The sequence below is a fragment of the Acanthochromis polyacanthus genome, chromosome 21, assembly GCF_021347895.1.
Source record: "Acanthochromis polyacanthus isolate Apoly-LR-REF ecotype Palm Island chromosome 21, KAUST_Apoly_ChrSc, whole genome shotgun sequence".
NCBI classification, from domain to species: Eukaryota; Metazoa; Chordata; class Actinopteri; family Pomacentridae; genus Acanthochromis; species Acanthochromis polyacanthus.
This window is the reverse complement of record NC_067133.1, coordinates 28,234,247-28,250,941: the sequence shown is the minus strand read 5'-3', so window position 1 is coordinate 28,250,941 and position 16,695 is coordinate 28,234,247. Positions and strand designations below refer to the sequence as shown.

General features: G+C 39.7%; 1 protein-coding gene across 1 annotated transcript in view; it reads right to left on the bottom strand.

The window, feature by feature from the left end:
- The window catches only part of pitpnc1a (phosphatidylinositol transfer protein cytoplasmic 1a), an 82,333-nt gene that overhangs the window by 13,736 nt on the left and 51,902 nt on the right, over window positions 1–16,695 (bottom strand). Inside the window, exons 2-4 of the mRNA XM_022201241.2 lie at window positions 10,721–10,869; window positions 3,893–3,981; window positions 2,959–2,966 (exon numbers count right to left, since the gene is read on the bottom strand). Of these exons, the coding sequence (XP_022056933.1) occupies window positions 2,959–2,966; window positions 3,893–3,981; window positions 10,721–10,869 (246 nt within the window). The remainder of the gene's footprint in view (window positions 1–2,958; window positions 2,967–3,892; window positions 3,982–10,720; window positions 10,870–16,695) is intronic.

Below are 16,695 nucleotides of genomic sequence, written 5' to 3'. Positions count from 1 at the left end.
ACCAAAAGAAAGGAAACATGAGGAGTTGTTGTTATTTATAGGTTATTATGGTGTGATTTTACTGGTCATTTGGGATCAAATTTGAATGAATGTGGCCCCTGAACCAGCACGTCTGTTTGCAGCTCAAATAAGAGAATTCAGACACTAAAGGAGGTTCATTTGCAGTTCATCCTTAGAGAAAAACAGCGAGGAGCTCAGCTGCATTAAACATTAATCAGTTCATCAAGATTCTGATGGAGATCCGTCTCTGTGTGGAGGTACTTCATCCCTGCCCTACTGGGAGGTGACCCCAGGACGGATCCACGGCCCACTGGAGGGCTCACAGATCACTGCTACCCTCAGGGAGGAGTTTTCAGAACTAGCTGGAGAAGGTGAGCAGGAACAAAGACGGCTGAGTTACCTGCACAGCCCGCCTTTGACTCAGTGGGTGATGATGATGATGATTACTAGTGTCTGCTAGGTAGCATTTTAAAGTCACAGTCGAGGTGACATTCACGGTTCTCCTCGATTTACATATAAATCCTACTGGAAATTTCTCCTCAAGAATTAGATTTTTGTTCTCATTTTTCAACAAAACAAAACACAAGGTATCCATCCATCCATTCTCGATACACCGCTCATTAGGGTCGCAGGGCGCTGGAGTTTATCCCAGCTGACTGAGGGTGAAGGTTCACCTGGACAGGTAACAGTCTATCACAGGGCTACACATAGAGACAAACAATCACACTCACATTCACACCTACAGATAATTTAGAATCACCAATTAATCTGAGAATGTTTATGGACTGTGGGAGGAAGTTGGAGAACCCAGAGAAAACCCAGGCATGCACAGGGAGAACATGTAAACTCCATGCAGAAAGACCCCAGGAAGGCTGGGGATCTTCTAGCTGCAATTATTTTATCTAGCTGCTTGTTTTAACCAAGAGAAACCTCACTGAGATTAACAACCTCTTTTTCAAATTAGTCCAGGCCAAGATAGGCAGCAGCAAATAGGGGCGGCTGTGGCTCAGGTGGGAGAGCGGGTCGTCCAATGATCGAAGGGTCGGTGGTTTGATTCCTGCTCTGCCCTAGTCATGTGCTGTTGTGTCCTTGGGCAAGACACTTAACACGCCTTGCCTCCAGTGCTGCTCTCACACTGGTGTGTGAATGTTGGTGGTGGTCAGAGGGACCGTAGGAGTGGATTGGCAGCCATGCTTCCATCAGTCTGCCCCAGGGCAGCTGTGGCTACAAATGTAACTTACCACCACCAGAGTGTGAGTGAATGAATAATGGATCCATTGTACGTGCTTTGAGTATGCCTACATAGAAAAGCGCTATATAAATCTAATCCATTATTATTATAACACAGTTACAAAATTACAGCTAAAAGAGAGTTAAACACAAGCAAGCAAAAAAAAAAAAAGTAAAATTCAAACAAGTACATGTTGTGGTATATATGTAGTTTATATCACAACATGAATAATACATGTAGTTTTGTGTTTTCTGCACCTAAATTCAGCCTACTTTATGTGAGCTCAGGCCTTTCAATCTGTATTTTACTTATTTATTCATGTGAAATCAGCTCTTTTCTTGCATTTGTTTATGAATGGGATCAGTCCTGCTGATTTTCTTTTCTGAATGTTTTTGCATGTAGAGCTGCAACTAACCATTATATTTACAATATATTGCTGTGATTATTAGTTTTCCAGATGTGTTGATTATCTTTTGGTGTGCAAAATGTCAAAAAGTAGTAAAAAAAAAGTTAGCAGACCCCTCAAATGATTCTTCAGATGTCATGTTTTGTCCTGATTGATTATCCAAATCCTGCACCAGCCATAAAATCCAAAAAAAGATCATATAATAAATGTAAAAAACATACATTTATGACGGAAAACAATAGGAACTAGAAAAGCACTCTGAGAGCGCATACCTCCGCCATCCCGTTTGTCTGTCTGTCCATCTGTGTGTCCATGTGTGTGTGTCTGTCTGTCTGTCTGTTAACAGCATAACTTAAAAAGTCATGGACGGATCTTCACCAAATTTTTACAGGATGTCCGGAAGAGCACGAGTAAGAATCGATTAGATTTTGGAGGTGATCCGAATCACCGTCTGGATCCAGGAATTTTTTGAAGGTCGAAGGACAATTGAAATTCCTGGATCCAGACGGTGATTCGGATCACCTCCAAAATCTAATCGATTCTTACTCGTGCTATTCCGGACATCCTGTAAAAATTTGGTGAAAATCCGTCCATGACTTTTTGAGTTATGCTGTTAACAGACAAACAGACAGACACACACACACACACACACACACACACACACACACACACACACACACACACACAGACGGACAGACAGACAAACAAACTTCGGTGATTACATAACCTCCTGGTGGAGGTAAAAATCAGGTAAAACAGCTTAAACTGATCAGAAACATTACAAAGTTGGACAAGCAACCCAAAAATGTCAACTTATAGAACCAGAACCAACAAAATGTGCTAAAGCAGAGTGAGTTGAATGAAGATATTTGAGGAAATACTGCTAGGAATGAAAAAGAAACAAGCACTAAAATGTAAGAAAATGGGCCTCATGGGCTCCACAATGATTTGTAGCTTTAATAAGAATCAAATATCGTGTTTACAGTAATAGATACAGTAATATATGTGGTTCTGTGTTTTCTGCATTTAAATTCAGCCTGCTTTATGTGAGCTCAGGCCTTTTAATCTGCATTTTATTTATTTATTCATGTGAAATCAGCTCTTTTCTTGCGTTTGGGATCAGTGCTGCTCACAAATGCGTCATGCCCTACTGACCCTATTTGCACTTCATGCATTTCGTTTAAATATTTTGCATTTTTTAATAACTGCATGTGAGTATGACGGCAGCTTTTCTCACCTTCAGAAGATGTGCATGTGAGCTGCAGGATAAAAGTGTGTTTTTTTGGGTGTGCATGAGTGCAGACGCAGTGAAGCTACTCACCGTGTACTCTGATCATATCATCAGCCGAGGCCATCAGCGTAATGGACAGAGAGGGGAGGCAGAGGAGAGGAGAAACAGAAACAGTGTGAGACAGATAAGACGAGAAAAAAAGAGGATAAAAAAGATCATTTAGTTCAAAATGGAAAAAAGGTCCATTAAGCCTCAGCAGCAGCACTTCGGCTGCAGTAAAAGTTCATGAGAGAAGTCCATTTTGCTGCGACAGAGTCCTATGTTTTAAAATCTGAGTGACACGGAACATAAAGGTGAATCTATACTATAAACATGAGGAAATCTGATATTTACAGGCTGCTTATTTATTCATCGTCATTTTACGTTACATTTAAAACCACTCTTTGAGTTGGTTAAATGACAGGTTCCATAGGAATCTGACAAATGCATCACCTTTGTGTTGACTTTGCATTATGGAATCCCTAGAAACATAAATATATGCCTTTAAATGCTGCTGATAACAACCCCTTTTGACAGAGATTGAAAAAATGTAAATAACAAACTGCTATTTATATGTGCGGGGTTCATTTTGTGTGTTAAAAATGCTGCAAATTATGAAAGTCTAAACAACTTTGGTGACATTCTCACATCAAATGCAATCAAAAAGCTCACAGTGAGGATGTTTTTTAGCCTCACACTTCATTCTTTATCTGAGCTCTATTTCTGTTGGACAGAATATTGCCTCTATATCCTTTTGCCCTCCCAATGATCCCATATATTGGCTGCCAGCAGGTGAACAGGACTGTGTTTGAATTGGGCTGCAGAAAATGGACGTTATTGACATCGGGGATGTTATTTCGGAGGGAGTAATCATTACTAGGAGAGGCAGTTTCTATTATTTTCAACCAGTTGTACGACATAATGCACTGCAGATAACAACGGCAGCAGGTAAACATGAAGGTGGGATCTAAAATCAGATTATTACCTGTGATGGTGTATGGATAGTAGTTCCAAGCCTTCTCCGTCACATAGAAGATTTTAGGGACCACAGCTCTGGCCCAGCTGGGCAGTTTGCTGGAACAGAGAGAAAGAAGAGCGGATCGGTTAGTAAACTAACAGGAAGCGAGAGGACAGGGTTGGGGAAGCATCCAGCTGCGTGGAGCCGTGATGGAAGCCGTACGAAGCAGCCATGACGGCCTCCTGGGGAAGCTGATTCCCCTGATTACACCCTCGCACCCTGCAGGAGAGTTTCACCGTGATAGATGAAAAGAGGGGCAGGGAGGAAAATACAGAGGCCCAGCTATTACTGACACAAATGGATTCTAACCTCGCTGGGCGTCCAATACAAATGCAAGCTGGGAAAAGGGGACATCAGAGCAAACACCTCGGTTAACCAGGAGGAAATGGAGGAGAACTGCCAAGCCAAACTTTTACCAATTTCCAACAAAAGTACAGTAAGTCCTGATTATAAGCTCAGAGAACAGTGGGTTCAGACAGTCATTACCCAGTCCCATCAGGAACGGTTCACTGCTGCTGCCAGAAAATCAGCCAATCAGGGGCAGAAAATAGCACCGTAATTGGACACAAGGCCGTCATTAAGTTGATTTCTGGATAATTCTGGTTTTAACCTCTGCGTCATCGCCCTTCTTCTCTTTTTCTGACGTGTCAAACTCATTTTAGTTCAGGGGCCACATACAGGACCAGTAAAATCACAGCATAACGTCCGATAAATAACCACAACTCCAAATGTTTCCTTTGTTTTAGTGCATTCTGAAAATGTTCACATTTAACGAACTATCTAGATTAGAAAGCTTTACTGTCATTATACATTATAGTGTTTCATGAAATTCCGGATAACTTTCTCCCTTTTAAAACATACAAGATAAATAAGTTTAGCAAATACAATAAGAAAAAAAATAACTAAATAGTGAGTAAAAGACGTAAATAGAAAACTTTACAAAAATATGTCAAAAACTGTGCAAGTGGCAGCAGAAAACAGGACAGATAGAGAGACAGAAACATCCTGGACAACCTGAAATATCAGAAGAAAAACAAGTTCACTTTCAACAACATTCAGCCTCAGTTTATCATTCACACATTACAACTTCCAGATCACAGTTTATCTACAAAGACACAAAACATTCAGCCACAGGTATCTGATCGATTGATTGATACATTTATTTCAAATACGTAAAGACAAATACCAAGTAAACAAGGAATTAACATTATACATAAATACACAGACATGCAAAACAGAATCCATCCATCCATCCTCTATATACCACTTATCCTCACTGGGGTCGCGGGGGGTGTTGGAGTCTATCCCAGCTGACTCGGGTGAAGGCAGGGGACACCCTGGACAGGTCACCAGTCTGTCACAGGGCTACATATACAGATGAACAATCACACTCACATTCACACCTACGGGCAATTTAGAGTCATCAATTAACCTCAGCATATTTTTGGACTGTGGGAGGAAGCCGGAGTACCCGGAGAAAACCCACACATGCACAGGGAGAACATGCAAACCCCATGCAGAAAGATCCCAGGCCCACCCTGGGATTTGAACCAGGGATCTCCTTGCTGCAAGGCAAAAGTGCTAACCACTATCCCACTGAGCAGCCCCCAAAACAGAATCATAAGGCAAAAATAATATTCTACATTTCTGGACGAGGTCTACATATTGGAAACAGAGTGAGAAGACGTAAACAAACGCCGATTTAATCCCAGCCCTTTTCCAAAAATTATTGATTTATAATTTCTAGTTTCCTAAATATTTATATAACGCACAATTTTTGTTTATAGATGTAAGATACAATACAAATATATACAATTATGACACCTATTTCTATCGATAGATAGATAGATAGATAGATAGATAGATAGATAGATAGATAGATAGATAGATAGATAGATAGATAGATAGATAGATAGATAGATAGATAGATAGACATTGCATACACATATCCTTGGAATGCTATTTGTTAGCCTGTTAATGGTAGCATGGAGATGCTACGGATCATCCAAAGAAGGACAGTTGTTAGCTTTAGCATTCCAGTTGCTAGTCCAGGACTGCTAGTTGCTAGTCGAGGAGTGACAGTTGTTAGTCCATTAATGCTACTTTATGACCAAGGACTGCTAGTAGTTATCCTATGAAGGCTAGTTGTTAGCCTTAAAATTCCATTTGCTAGCCTTGGAATTGTAGTTTACACATTCACTCAAACTAAAAAAAACGAAACAGAAAGTATCTGGAACTGAACAATCTAGTATTTTACTTTATCCAGACATTATTTTAAAGTTACAGTTTTACAAATTTACAGTTTGCAGTTAAAGCTGCTGTCCGGAGTTTGAATCGCAGCGTCTCCCAAAACGCTGTTGGTCCCACCGTCCCTCCCTCTGATTTCGCCCCTTTATTTGTGCACGCGCGCAGTACATGAGAGAAGTGCCCGGAGTGCTGCAGCATCTCGCCTGTTTTGCTGTTTTCCCCTCTTGTACATTTAGTACATTTAGTAAATAATAAAGGAATTACGTTAGAATGCTGTAATTGAGTCTAACTTGTCCTAATACCAAAATAACATGAATCTGCTAGGACGAACTAGTAAAGTTTCAATATGTGATTACACTCGTGTATCCCTCTCGATGACGTTGTTTATCAAACTTAGTGCATTTACACGTGTATATGTGTTATATTGTTTATTTATTTCTATCTAGAGTTCAGAATTGCATGACTCCTCTGACGAAGAGTATGTCCCAGACGCCCCAACATCTTCCTCCAGAGGTCGGGCATCTAAACGAAGCCGTCAGGCGGGCTATGGAGGCCGTGGTCGGGGAGCGACGCGAGCACCCCGAGCCAAAAAAGGTCCTGCAGTCTCTTGGCCTGACAAGCCGTGGGATCGGTAACTTTTCTGGAAGTTGCTGATCCCTGATGCTCTCTCCTCCACAAGCAAAACAAATGTGCGCGCGGTTGCGTAGTGCGTAGCTCGCCCACCTCTGCATGGGCTTGCTTGCTGTGCGCGTAACCGTTGATTGACAGCATGACAAAGCTGAAGCTCGAACTTGATTGGTCGGCAGCGACCGGCGCTTTTTGGAATAACATGGGGGTCTATGAGAGGAAGGCGGAGCTCAGGAATAAATTTTCATATCGCGTTATACTAACTTTATATTATAGTATCGAACTAGACTAACACATTTAAGCTTTGTTAAACAATGATACATAAATTGAAAACAAACGGAAACTCCGGACAGCAGCTTTAATGTCATCTCTGTATTTGTTTTACACTTTGCAAAGTGGGCCGGATTGAACCCTCTGGAAGGCCGGTTTTGGCCCGCAGGCCGCATGTTTGATACCCCTGTTCCAGACGATGAATGTGGTAATGAAACTGGTTTGGAGGCTCCCTCAGGTCCAGTCCAGACACAGCGGACTGGTCACAAGTCCTCACACTGCCTTATTTAAAGGCTACACACACACACACACACACACACACACACACACACACACACACACACACACACACACACACACACACACACACACATATACTATGTTTTTCAATCATTGTGGGGACATACCATTGACTCCCATTCATATCTAACCCCTAACCCTAACCCTAACCCTAACCTTAACCCAGACCAAAACAATGCCAAACCCTAAAGAAATGTTTTTGCACTTTTACTTTTTTCAGTAACAACAACATGGCCAAGAATACACTGTTTAAACTAACTAAACATAAACACACACACACACACACACTCACACACACAAACACACACACACTGCAGCTCTAACATGATAACAGGTGGTTTGTGGGCGGAGGGCGGCTCGGCGTCCGACAGCGACTGCTCAAATTATCCATCACTTGCACTGACCTCATCTTTCTCTGCCCACACACACTCTGACACCCAGCCAACCACACACACACACACACACACACACACACACACACACACACACACGTCTACACACACACACACACGGCACTATGAATTCCTCTTGACGGTCGCTGACACCTCAGATTTCCCAGAGGTCCACTTACTTGTCACTTCTGACCACAGAGCTCCACCTCATCGCTCTCTTGTTATTCTGCTTTGGTTTCGTCTCCCAGTTTAACATCCGAGTGTCCCAGTCGTCTGTTACAGAATCTGACGGACCTTTGTGAACACCCTGCCATCTTATCTCACCAAAAACAAGACCTCGTAATGAAACTCTGGAAGAAATACAGTCAGACTACCATCCAGGGAGAACAGAAACAGAAATAAAGCTGCTGTTTTTAACCAGGAAAAATTTACCGCAAAGCAAAACACAACAAAACAAACCTGTGATATTCCTGGAAAACACTTTCTCACCTTGATTTTACAAGAAATATGTAATTTCTGCATCTTAAATGTTTATTAAACCATATTTCCGTGTGCAAAAACAATGAATCACCTAAAAACATAATCAAATAATACTACATTATAAAGAAGATTTTAACTGGCTGCAGAAAAAGTTATTTTTTTAATAATAAAACAGTTACAAGTGCTTATTAATATTAGATACACTGATAAAAAATGCATTCAGCATCTGATATTGGAGAAGAAATCAAACATTTAACAAACATCTAATATTACAAACCACTGCTACTTTTTCTGTTTAAAGTCACCAATTGCATCTAATTGTACAGATTAATGTACAATAGTGAAAAGGAAATATTTGTGACAATACAGTAAATTAACATGACTGATTATATAAATTGATAAATGTATGAATGAATAAATAAATAAATAAATAAATTGAAGAATGAATGAATGAATGCATGAATAAATGAATGAATAGTGCCACTAGTGTGTAAATATGACCAGAAAACATTTATTTTACTACGCTGCAGTCCCTGCATTTAAACAGGAGACTGAAATAAAAAGCAAAAATGTTTGTCATCTACATTTTAGTGATTTGTTTAAGTCCTTTAATTAGCAGCAGTGAAAATTTGCTGTTGCACATTAGCCGATGAACCTGGAGACTGTGTGTGTGGGATCGCCATGGAAACGACTTCACTGACGTTAAACTCTGCAGGACTAAAGTGTCGTCGATGTTCGGCCTCGGTTCAGTTCTTCCAGTCAGCGAATGTTTGAGGAAGATGTTTAATTAAAGCAGCAGAAACGAGCTGCGGAGCTCCGACCTCTAAATCAATGAGTGGAATCAGTTTGACAGAAAGCGGCGCCATTGATGGACTCCTGCTCCCGCCAAGAGTTTGGGTTGAATCTACTGATGTTTTTGACCAATAAACCAGCAGCCTGTGACTAAACTGCAGCTGCAGAAGGAACCGCTGGCTAAAACACAACAGCAGCTGAAGTCTGTAGATAATGTTGCTATCCGGTATGATTAGGCCTCTCTGATCTGACTGTGAATATTTTCCATAAATGTTAGAATCATTTCCATTCACCCATGTAAATCCAGCTGGATGAAACTAACAGAAACACCATTTTAATCACTATTTACACAGCATTATACACCCTTTGCAACCCGTTCTTCTGTTTATTCTGTGTTTCTTAACTTCTAATATTCAACCAACTGCATTTGGCAAATAAGAAAGGAAATTTAAAAAACTTGGAGGAGACAATTTGACAGATGTAGAGCAAAAAAAGTGGCAGTGGACGCCAGTAATCTACCAGTAATGAGGAGCAAAATGGATTGAAAAAGAATTAAATAACATTTCAAAATCACAGCAGCCCTAAGTATTCGTCAGTATATAGCAGAAAATATAAATCCACTTATCTAAAAGCATTTAAATTCTCCTCCAGCACTAAATCTCATCTTTTATTATCGCTTGAAATTAAAGAGAAATTAGAGAGCTGCTGAGCCACATCAGCAAGAAGTCTGACTCATTTCTGCTGTTCCCTCTTTTTGCTGTGATGCTGCTGTTGTGCAGGAGGTGATATTAGGTCACATTCAGAAGAGAAATGAGAGCGAAGAGAGCAGCTAATTCAACTGTAATCCACAAAACAGAGAATTAAATACTCAATTTCACGCTTATCGAGTTCAACAAAGCTCTGAGCTGAAAAGAGATGAAAAGACAAAAAACATTCATTCCAGAAACACAACAGCAGACTTGTGATATTCTGTGATTATCTCTCATTAGACTATTTCTACCGTGCTGCTTATTTCAGCAAGAAAAGATACCAAATGTTGATCTTCAAACATCCCTCCGGTGGTTCATTGTGTGTTTACAGTGGCGGCTAAGCAGTGAAACGACATCGTTTTGTCTTTTCTCATGGTCAAATCTCTGCTGATTGATAAACAGCTAATTGAGCGAGGAGGATTCCACTGGTCTACAAGAAAAATGCTTCCGGAAGAAAGGAGTTAAACTTTACCTACTTTCAGTTCCTAAAAAGAAAAAAAAACAAGTCAAAAATGCTGGTTGAGTCAAGTTATCAAGATCCAGTAAAAAGTCAATTACTGAAATTCTACACAAAGTAATGACAGAGTGATTATTAACTAAAGGATATGTTTGTCTCTGAGCTACAAGTTCTGACTCCAAACAATGTGGAGCAAATTCATCTCTGCTAATATTTGGATAGAGCATGTCCTCTCTGACATATTATACACTTTATTACATTTCATTTCGACGAGCATTTATTTAAGTCATACGTAGCAGCTTTTGTCAGTGTGTGGTCATTTTTCATTTTTAAACAGTTATTTTTATGGCCATTTTTTGACAGGTGAAGTTGAGAGGCAGACAGGAAAGTAGGGAGAAGAATGGGGAGAAGACCTGCAGCAAAGGTTTTCTGAAAGTTTAACTGTCCAGATACTTTTTTTCTCAAGTATATTTTCACTTACTTGTTGAGGTAGATCCGTTTCTCGGTGAACTGTCCCGATCCGTGCTCCGGATCGTCGTACGGCTCGTTCTGAACCACCTCCACACCTTCCCCACGTTCACTCTGCTCATTACTGTGTTTACTGATCATGTACAGCTGCCCGATCCGGTACTGAAAGACAGAAAACACAGAGAAGATCCACATTAGATCAACCTTTATAAACAAAATAAATAAATCTAGACGACTTAGGTGGGCATCCAAATGGAAAAGATATCGATAAATTAAAGAATTTGTAAGTCATATACATTATAGTCAACCAAAAACTCATAGAATTTGTGGATTTATAAGTACTAAAATAATATCCTTAGTGCAAAATATCAAACCTGTACGATTTGGAAAACCATTAGTGAAACCAAAATCTTGCAAAAACTGTACGAAACAAATGTCAGGTGTCACACAAATACACAAATAAACATAAAACTTAAATGGAAACACACATAATACAAAAAAATAATTGTTTATGACTCTTTTCATAACAGAAGATGTAAAAGTTTTGCTAAGATTTTTTCAAAATCAGGTTTTTATAAGTGCATCATCTCTTAAAATTCAGAAAAATCTTAAAAAATATATTAAAGCCAAGTCTCCTTTAAAAATAATCCACACAGACAGTGATATATGTGCATATATAATAAGGATATATCTTTAAAAAATGAGACATGTTGAAGTTTTGCAGTCAGGGCAGGAGGAGCTGAGTAGTCACGGCTCAGATGCTACAGGTTTTTTTAAAAAAAAAGCAATATACGTATATATATATGTGCTCTGTGACAAAAGTAATAAAGTGACCCATAAAAATAAAATATTCATACATAAAATATAAACTCAGTATTGGAGCCAAAGTTTTCCTCTTTCTTTTCCATGTGGGTAATCATGCATCTGCTGTAAAATGCTGAAGAGGCGACTTAGGATCGAAATTATATCTTCTTGGTTCCAGTCCAGCCACTGACTCAACAGTATGATTTTATAGCTTCCATAAAAATAAAGGCAGGAGGGAAAATACCAGGATTAGTGTCGCTGCGGCATCCTGACACCTGAGGACAGCCGGCATCTTTATGGAAAGCTGCAGGATTAGGATCTGTCTGCTGCATAGCGACAACAGCTTCCCATCAGGCCAGGACAACAATAGTAACAGGAACCCACTCCCACGGCCCACGGTGATACATCAGTCAGCACCCACAATCCTTCACTCAGCGCTCACTGACCCACTTGGCCCGATCATGGTGTCACTTTTGGTCACCCTGACGGCTGAACTCTGGTGTCACACGGCAACTATTTTCCAAACATTTATAAAACGACAAGCACCGGAGCTGGAATGCTCCAGGACAGAGATTTCCGACTGCTCCGGGCCTATTTCCGGGACGGGGAACCCGATACAGCCCCAATGGCGGGTTATGGAGCTCTGTAGGAATGCCAAGGGGTCACGAAGGACTCAACACACACACAGAGCTCCTACCAAGTATAGCTACGCTAAGCTAATGGAAAAACTGGACCAGGACCGCCTGGGATGTTGACTTGTGACTCCACATCCAGCCACAAAAAGCAAGTAAGGAATGAACTGAAGGGAAACGTGATAGCGCTGTGGAAAAAAGAAAACAGACCAGCCAACAAGCTCTGACTTTCTACATCACAATGCCAAATTTTTCCATCTGCCGGCCACGAGGGGAAGGCAGCGAGCCGTGACAGAGAATTCCCAGCTGGAATGGGGACGGCGGCTCGGTTCTGACTGCACAGCTGCTGGAATCTGACACAGTTTATCCACTGCAATGACACAGTGAGAGTCAAAATAGAGGAGGAACCGGCGTCTAGCTGCACACAAACACAACAGTCTGCTCACGTTTACAGCTTCATCACAACTGATTCATCAAATTCAATCAATGAAGTGATGGATTGATCCAAACTGCCAGACCTCCTTTGGCTCCAGCTTCACAAATAGAGCAGAACTGAACAGAAATACTTTACTGATACTAAAATACAGTAGTAGAACAGTCAAAGAATATTAATATAATATAAATAGAACAGAAAAAATACTAAAATACAAAATGAACAACAAAGTGTGAGATATACTGTGAATAAAAAATGCACTACATTGAAAAATGCAATAAAAAGATACAGTGAAAGTCCTGAAAACAGAAATGCAACAAATGTTTTAGGTTAAGGTCTTGGAGAAACATGAAACTTGAGAGTAGAAGCCAGTCATTTGTTAAAAATGTGCCAAACCAACCTACCGATCAAAGTAAATAGGACGTGTTTTTGTTTTTTTGAATATTCTTTTTATTAATTTTCAATTTTTAGAACAAAACAAAAACAAAAACAACAACAACAACATCCGTCTTGCCCTCCCCCCACCCAGCCACACCAGTATATCATAAATGATAGGGCTCGGACAAAGTATCGTTTGGCAATATATCGCGATCCTTGTTGCTACACTACCAGTATCGGATCGTTTATCAAGTATCGCAATACTTTCAATACTTTTGCATTCCTTTATTTTTTAAGGAACACTTTCAGCACTTTGTTACATTCTGTTCTGTTAATGCATTTTTCAATCTCAAAAAATTAATGAATTTCAAACACTAGTTTTGTGAACTTTTAAGACTTTACTGTTTCATGTTTACACATTTTAAGGTAAATGTGTTACTTATTATAGCTACCTACAGAATTGCAATACGGGTCGGATCGTGACTGAAGTGTATCGTCCCAGCCCTAATAAATGACCAGTAACATTGTAAATTAAACAGAAAAGTGCCATTTTTTTTTCTATTTCAGCAATATTTATGATAGAGAAGCATTAAAAAAAACATACATATATATAATTATGGAATTAAAACATTAGAGTCCATCTCTTCAATAGTCGTGGGACATGATTTTGTAAGCGACGGTGGTGTGGTTCAGTCTAACAATGTTTTACGCCTAAACTACAATGATATTTGACAGGAGATGTGCAACAAATCCAAAAATAAATACAGCATTTATGCATTTTGAGCCAAATCTAATTTATTTTTCATCTTAGCCAGGTCATTCTGCAGAGTAAAGCAAAGAGTAACTGAAAACACACAAATATGAAATTAGTACAAAAAAGAATGGTCCCACATGAATTCAAACTCCATTTTTTGGGTTTAATGTCTTTCAGAAATATGAAACTCGAGAGTGGAAGCCAGCCAACAGTGAAAAATTTTCACAATTTTAATGCAAATTTCACTGAGCAACTAGTACAGACCAATGTAAATATGACATGTTTTGGTGTTACACTACATTATGGTTTAATCTAACAATGTAAACAATGTTTTACGCATAAACTACAATGATATGTAATAAGAGATGTGCAACAAATCTGAAAATAAATATAGCATTTATGTATTTATTGAGGGAATTTCACAATTTTACTGTGAAATTCATATGGATCAGTGTAAATATGCCATATTTTGCCATTAGACTGCATTGTGGTTTGCTTGAACACCGTAAACACCGTAATTAGTGTAAAATCGCAATGATATTTAACAGGAGATGTGCAACAAATACAAAGACACATATTTTAAGAACAACATCATTATAGAGGAGATCTATCAACGAAAGCCATTTACCCAAAACAACAACTCATTTTTGTCACCATGTTTGCAAAATTTTGTCATGACATTATTCATGCAGCTGGTGTAATTAACGGCTCTGACATCCTGACGGCTAAAGACAGACAAAGGCGGCTGCTGCACGGATCAAAGGATTCCTCTTTCAGCTGCAGCTTCCAAGCAAAAAAGAAAAGTGGCTGAAGAGGAAACATGAATCTGTGCGCTGGATGAAAAGCATCAAGGCAGAGTGGCCACTCGAAAGGACCTCTGATGGCTCTGATGGCCAGCAGCAGCAGCAGCAGCGGTAGCATATTAACATTAAGCACCATCTTTTCTTGCCCTCTCGGCTAATTCAAGGTTCAGGAATATTGCGTAAACAGGCCGGTCATTGTGTGTCTCTTCCTATCTGCCTGAAAGCTGCAGCTGATCAATGAGAGGCTGCCTTCATTGTTGTCTTTGGAAATCTAATGACCAGAGGAGCAGAAGTGGATCTCGCTCAGCGGAGAGTGTTCATGAATAATCTCTTATTAGGATAAATACAACGTCTCGTAAGCTCGGGTGCACTTTCTCCTCCACTGTTTGATTTATCTGCTGTCTTCTCTTTGTTCCTCTTTATCCTCGCTGCACCTTCACACCTTTTACTTCCTGAACTCCTTTTCTCACTTCCATCCAAATGCTGCTCCGAGCTCTCAGCTTATGTTTTATTTGTTAAAGCCTCAAAAAGTTCAGGAACCTTCTGCATGACTTGAAATTGACTAATAGTACAGTTAGATTACTTAGTGTCTGTAACAAGAGTTTTACAGTCAAAGAGCTACTTAGAAGAGTGAGACTGGCAAGAAAATGAAATAAAACATAACGCACATCTTAACTTTGAACCCTCTATTTCCTGATAATTTCACTTTTCTGTTATTGTTGGACATTTGGACTGTCAGTTGTTCCTTCTTGCGTCTAGTATTTGGTTGCAGTTGTGGGTTTGGACCAAAATGTCAAACTTTTTGCTTCAATGAACAGACGATAAATGAAAAGACATTATGACAGAGTCGCCCACACAGAGGAATAAATGAATCCTGATCTCTGGGAGTTAAGGCTGAATGCACAACAACAACAAAAACCTGACAATGCATTCAAGAAACACGCTCCAACACACACCACCGAGTCACCGTGGCTTCAGATGTGCAACCTGAAGCAGCGTCTTAAAGCATGAAGCCTGGTCCAACTCTTTCTGGCTCTCTGTTCTCACACAACAGCAGGTGGTGGGGAGCTGTGGTCATTGTGCTGCAGCCGGGGAGTGTGTTACTGCGAGTGTAAGATAAGAATCCTGACACACTCACACACACCAGACAATGCCGGGCTGGCTGCTGAGATGTAATTAAAAGTCAACCACAGACAGAGTAATTACTGCTTGCCGTTCGTGGATAAACGAGCGCGCTGCGGCCGCACGGATAAATGGCTTCTGCGTTTGGATGTCATTGTGCACTCGGTGTGTATTCGTGCACGTGTAAATGACAGACCAAATACTGCTCGTGCAAAGTAGATCAATATGTCTGCAATTGTTGTGTGATCTTTTACTGCAGTTACAGAATGCAAAGGAAAGTTATTCTTTGCAAAACATCATTATTTGTCACACATTGTGTTCTCTTATCTGCCCGTATGGTGGATTAATGATTAAACATCAGGGGTCACATACAGATAAAAACATGTGACAGCAGATGCACACAAATTTCCTGAATCTAAATGGAAAAACATTTACATCTACACCACCAATTTATCAAACCATGAGCCAGAAAATGGAAACAGAGCAACCATGACTGGAAGAGAAAGAAATTTAAACTGTTTAAAGAAACCTTAAAAAAGTGGGATCAAGTGACCTTAGGTGTTACCAATAATGGAACTAAGTAACTCTGCATGCCATAGATATTTTACAGAACCTGCAGTTCAACCCAGCCACAGCTGGATTGTTTGCTTTTTGCATAATCTGGTTTCTGCAAATAATTGTTTGGGCAGTCTTTTTTTTTAATGAGACACATAGAAGAAAGTAATTTCAATTAGGGCTGCAGGTATCAATTACTTTGATAATACAGTATTCTATCAATTATTTTGAAAATTAACTGGATTATGCATTTGACATGTGGCATCAAAAGTGGAAATGAGCGCACTGTGCAACAGAAATTCCGTCCTGGTAGAACCCGACGGACATCTGTGGTATATTATACATATATAGTATAGTACAAGGATTTTGTGTATATTTATATAGTACAGTACAGGGATATAGTACATATATTGTATAGTACAGGGGTGTAGTACATCTATAGTATAGTACAGAGATATTGTACATATATATTATAGTAATTTCAATTAAATTCCATGATTTTGAACT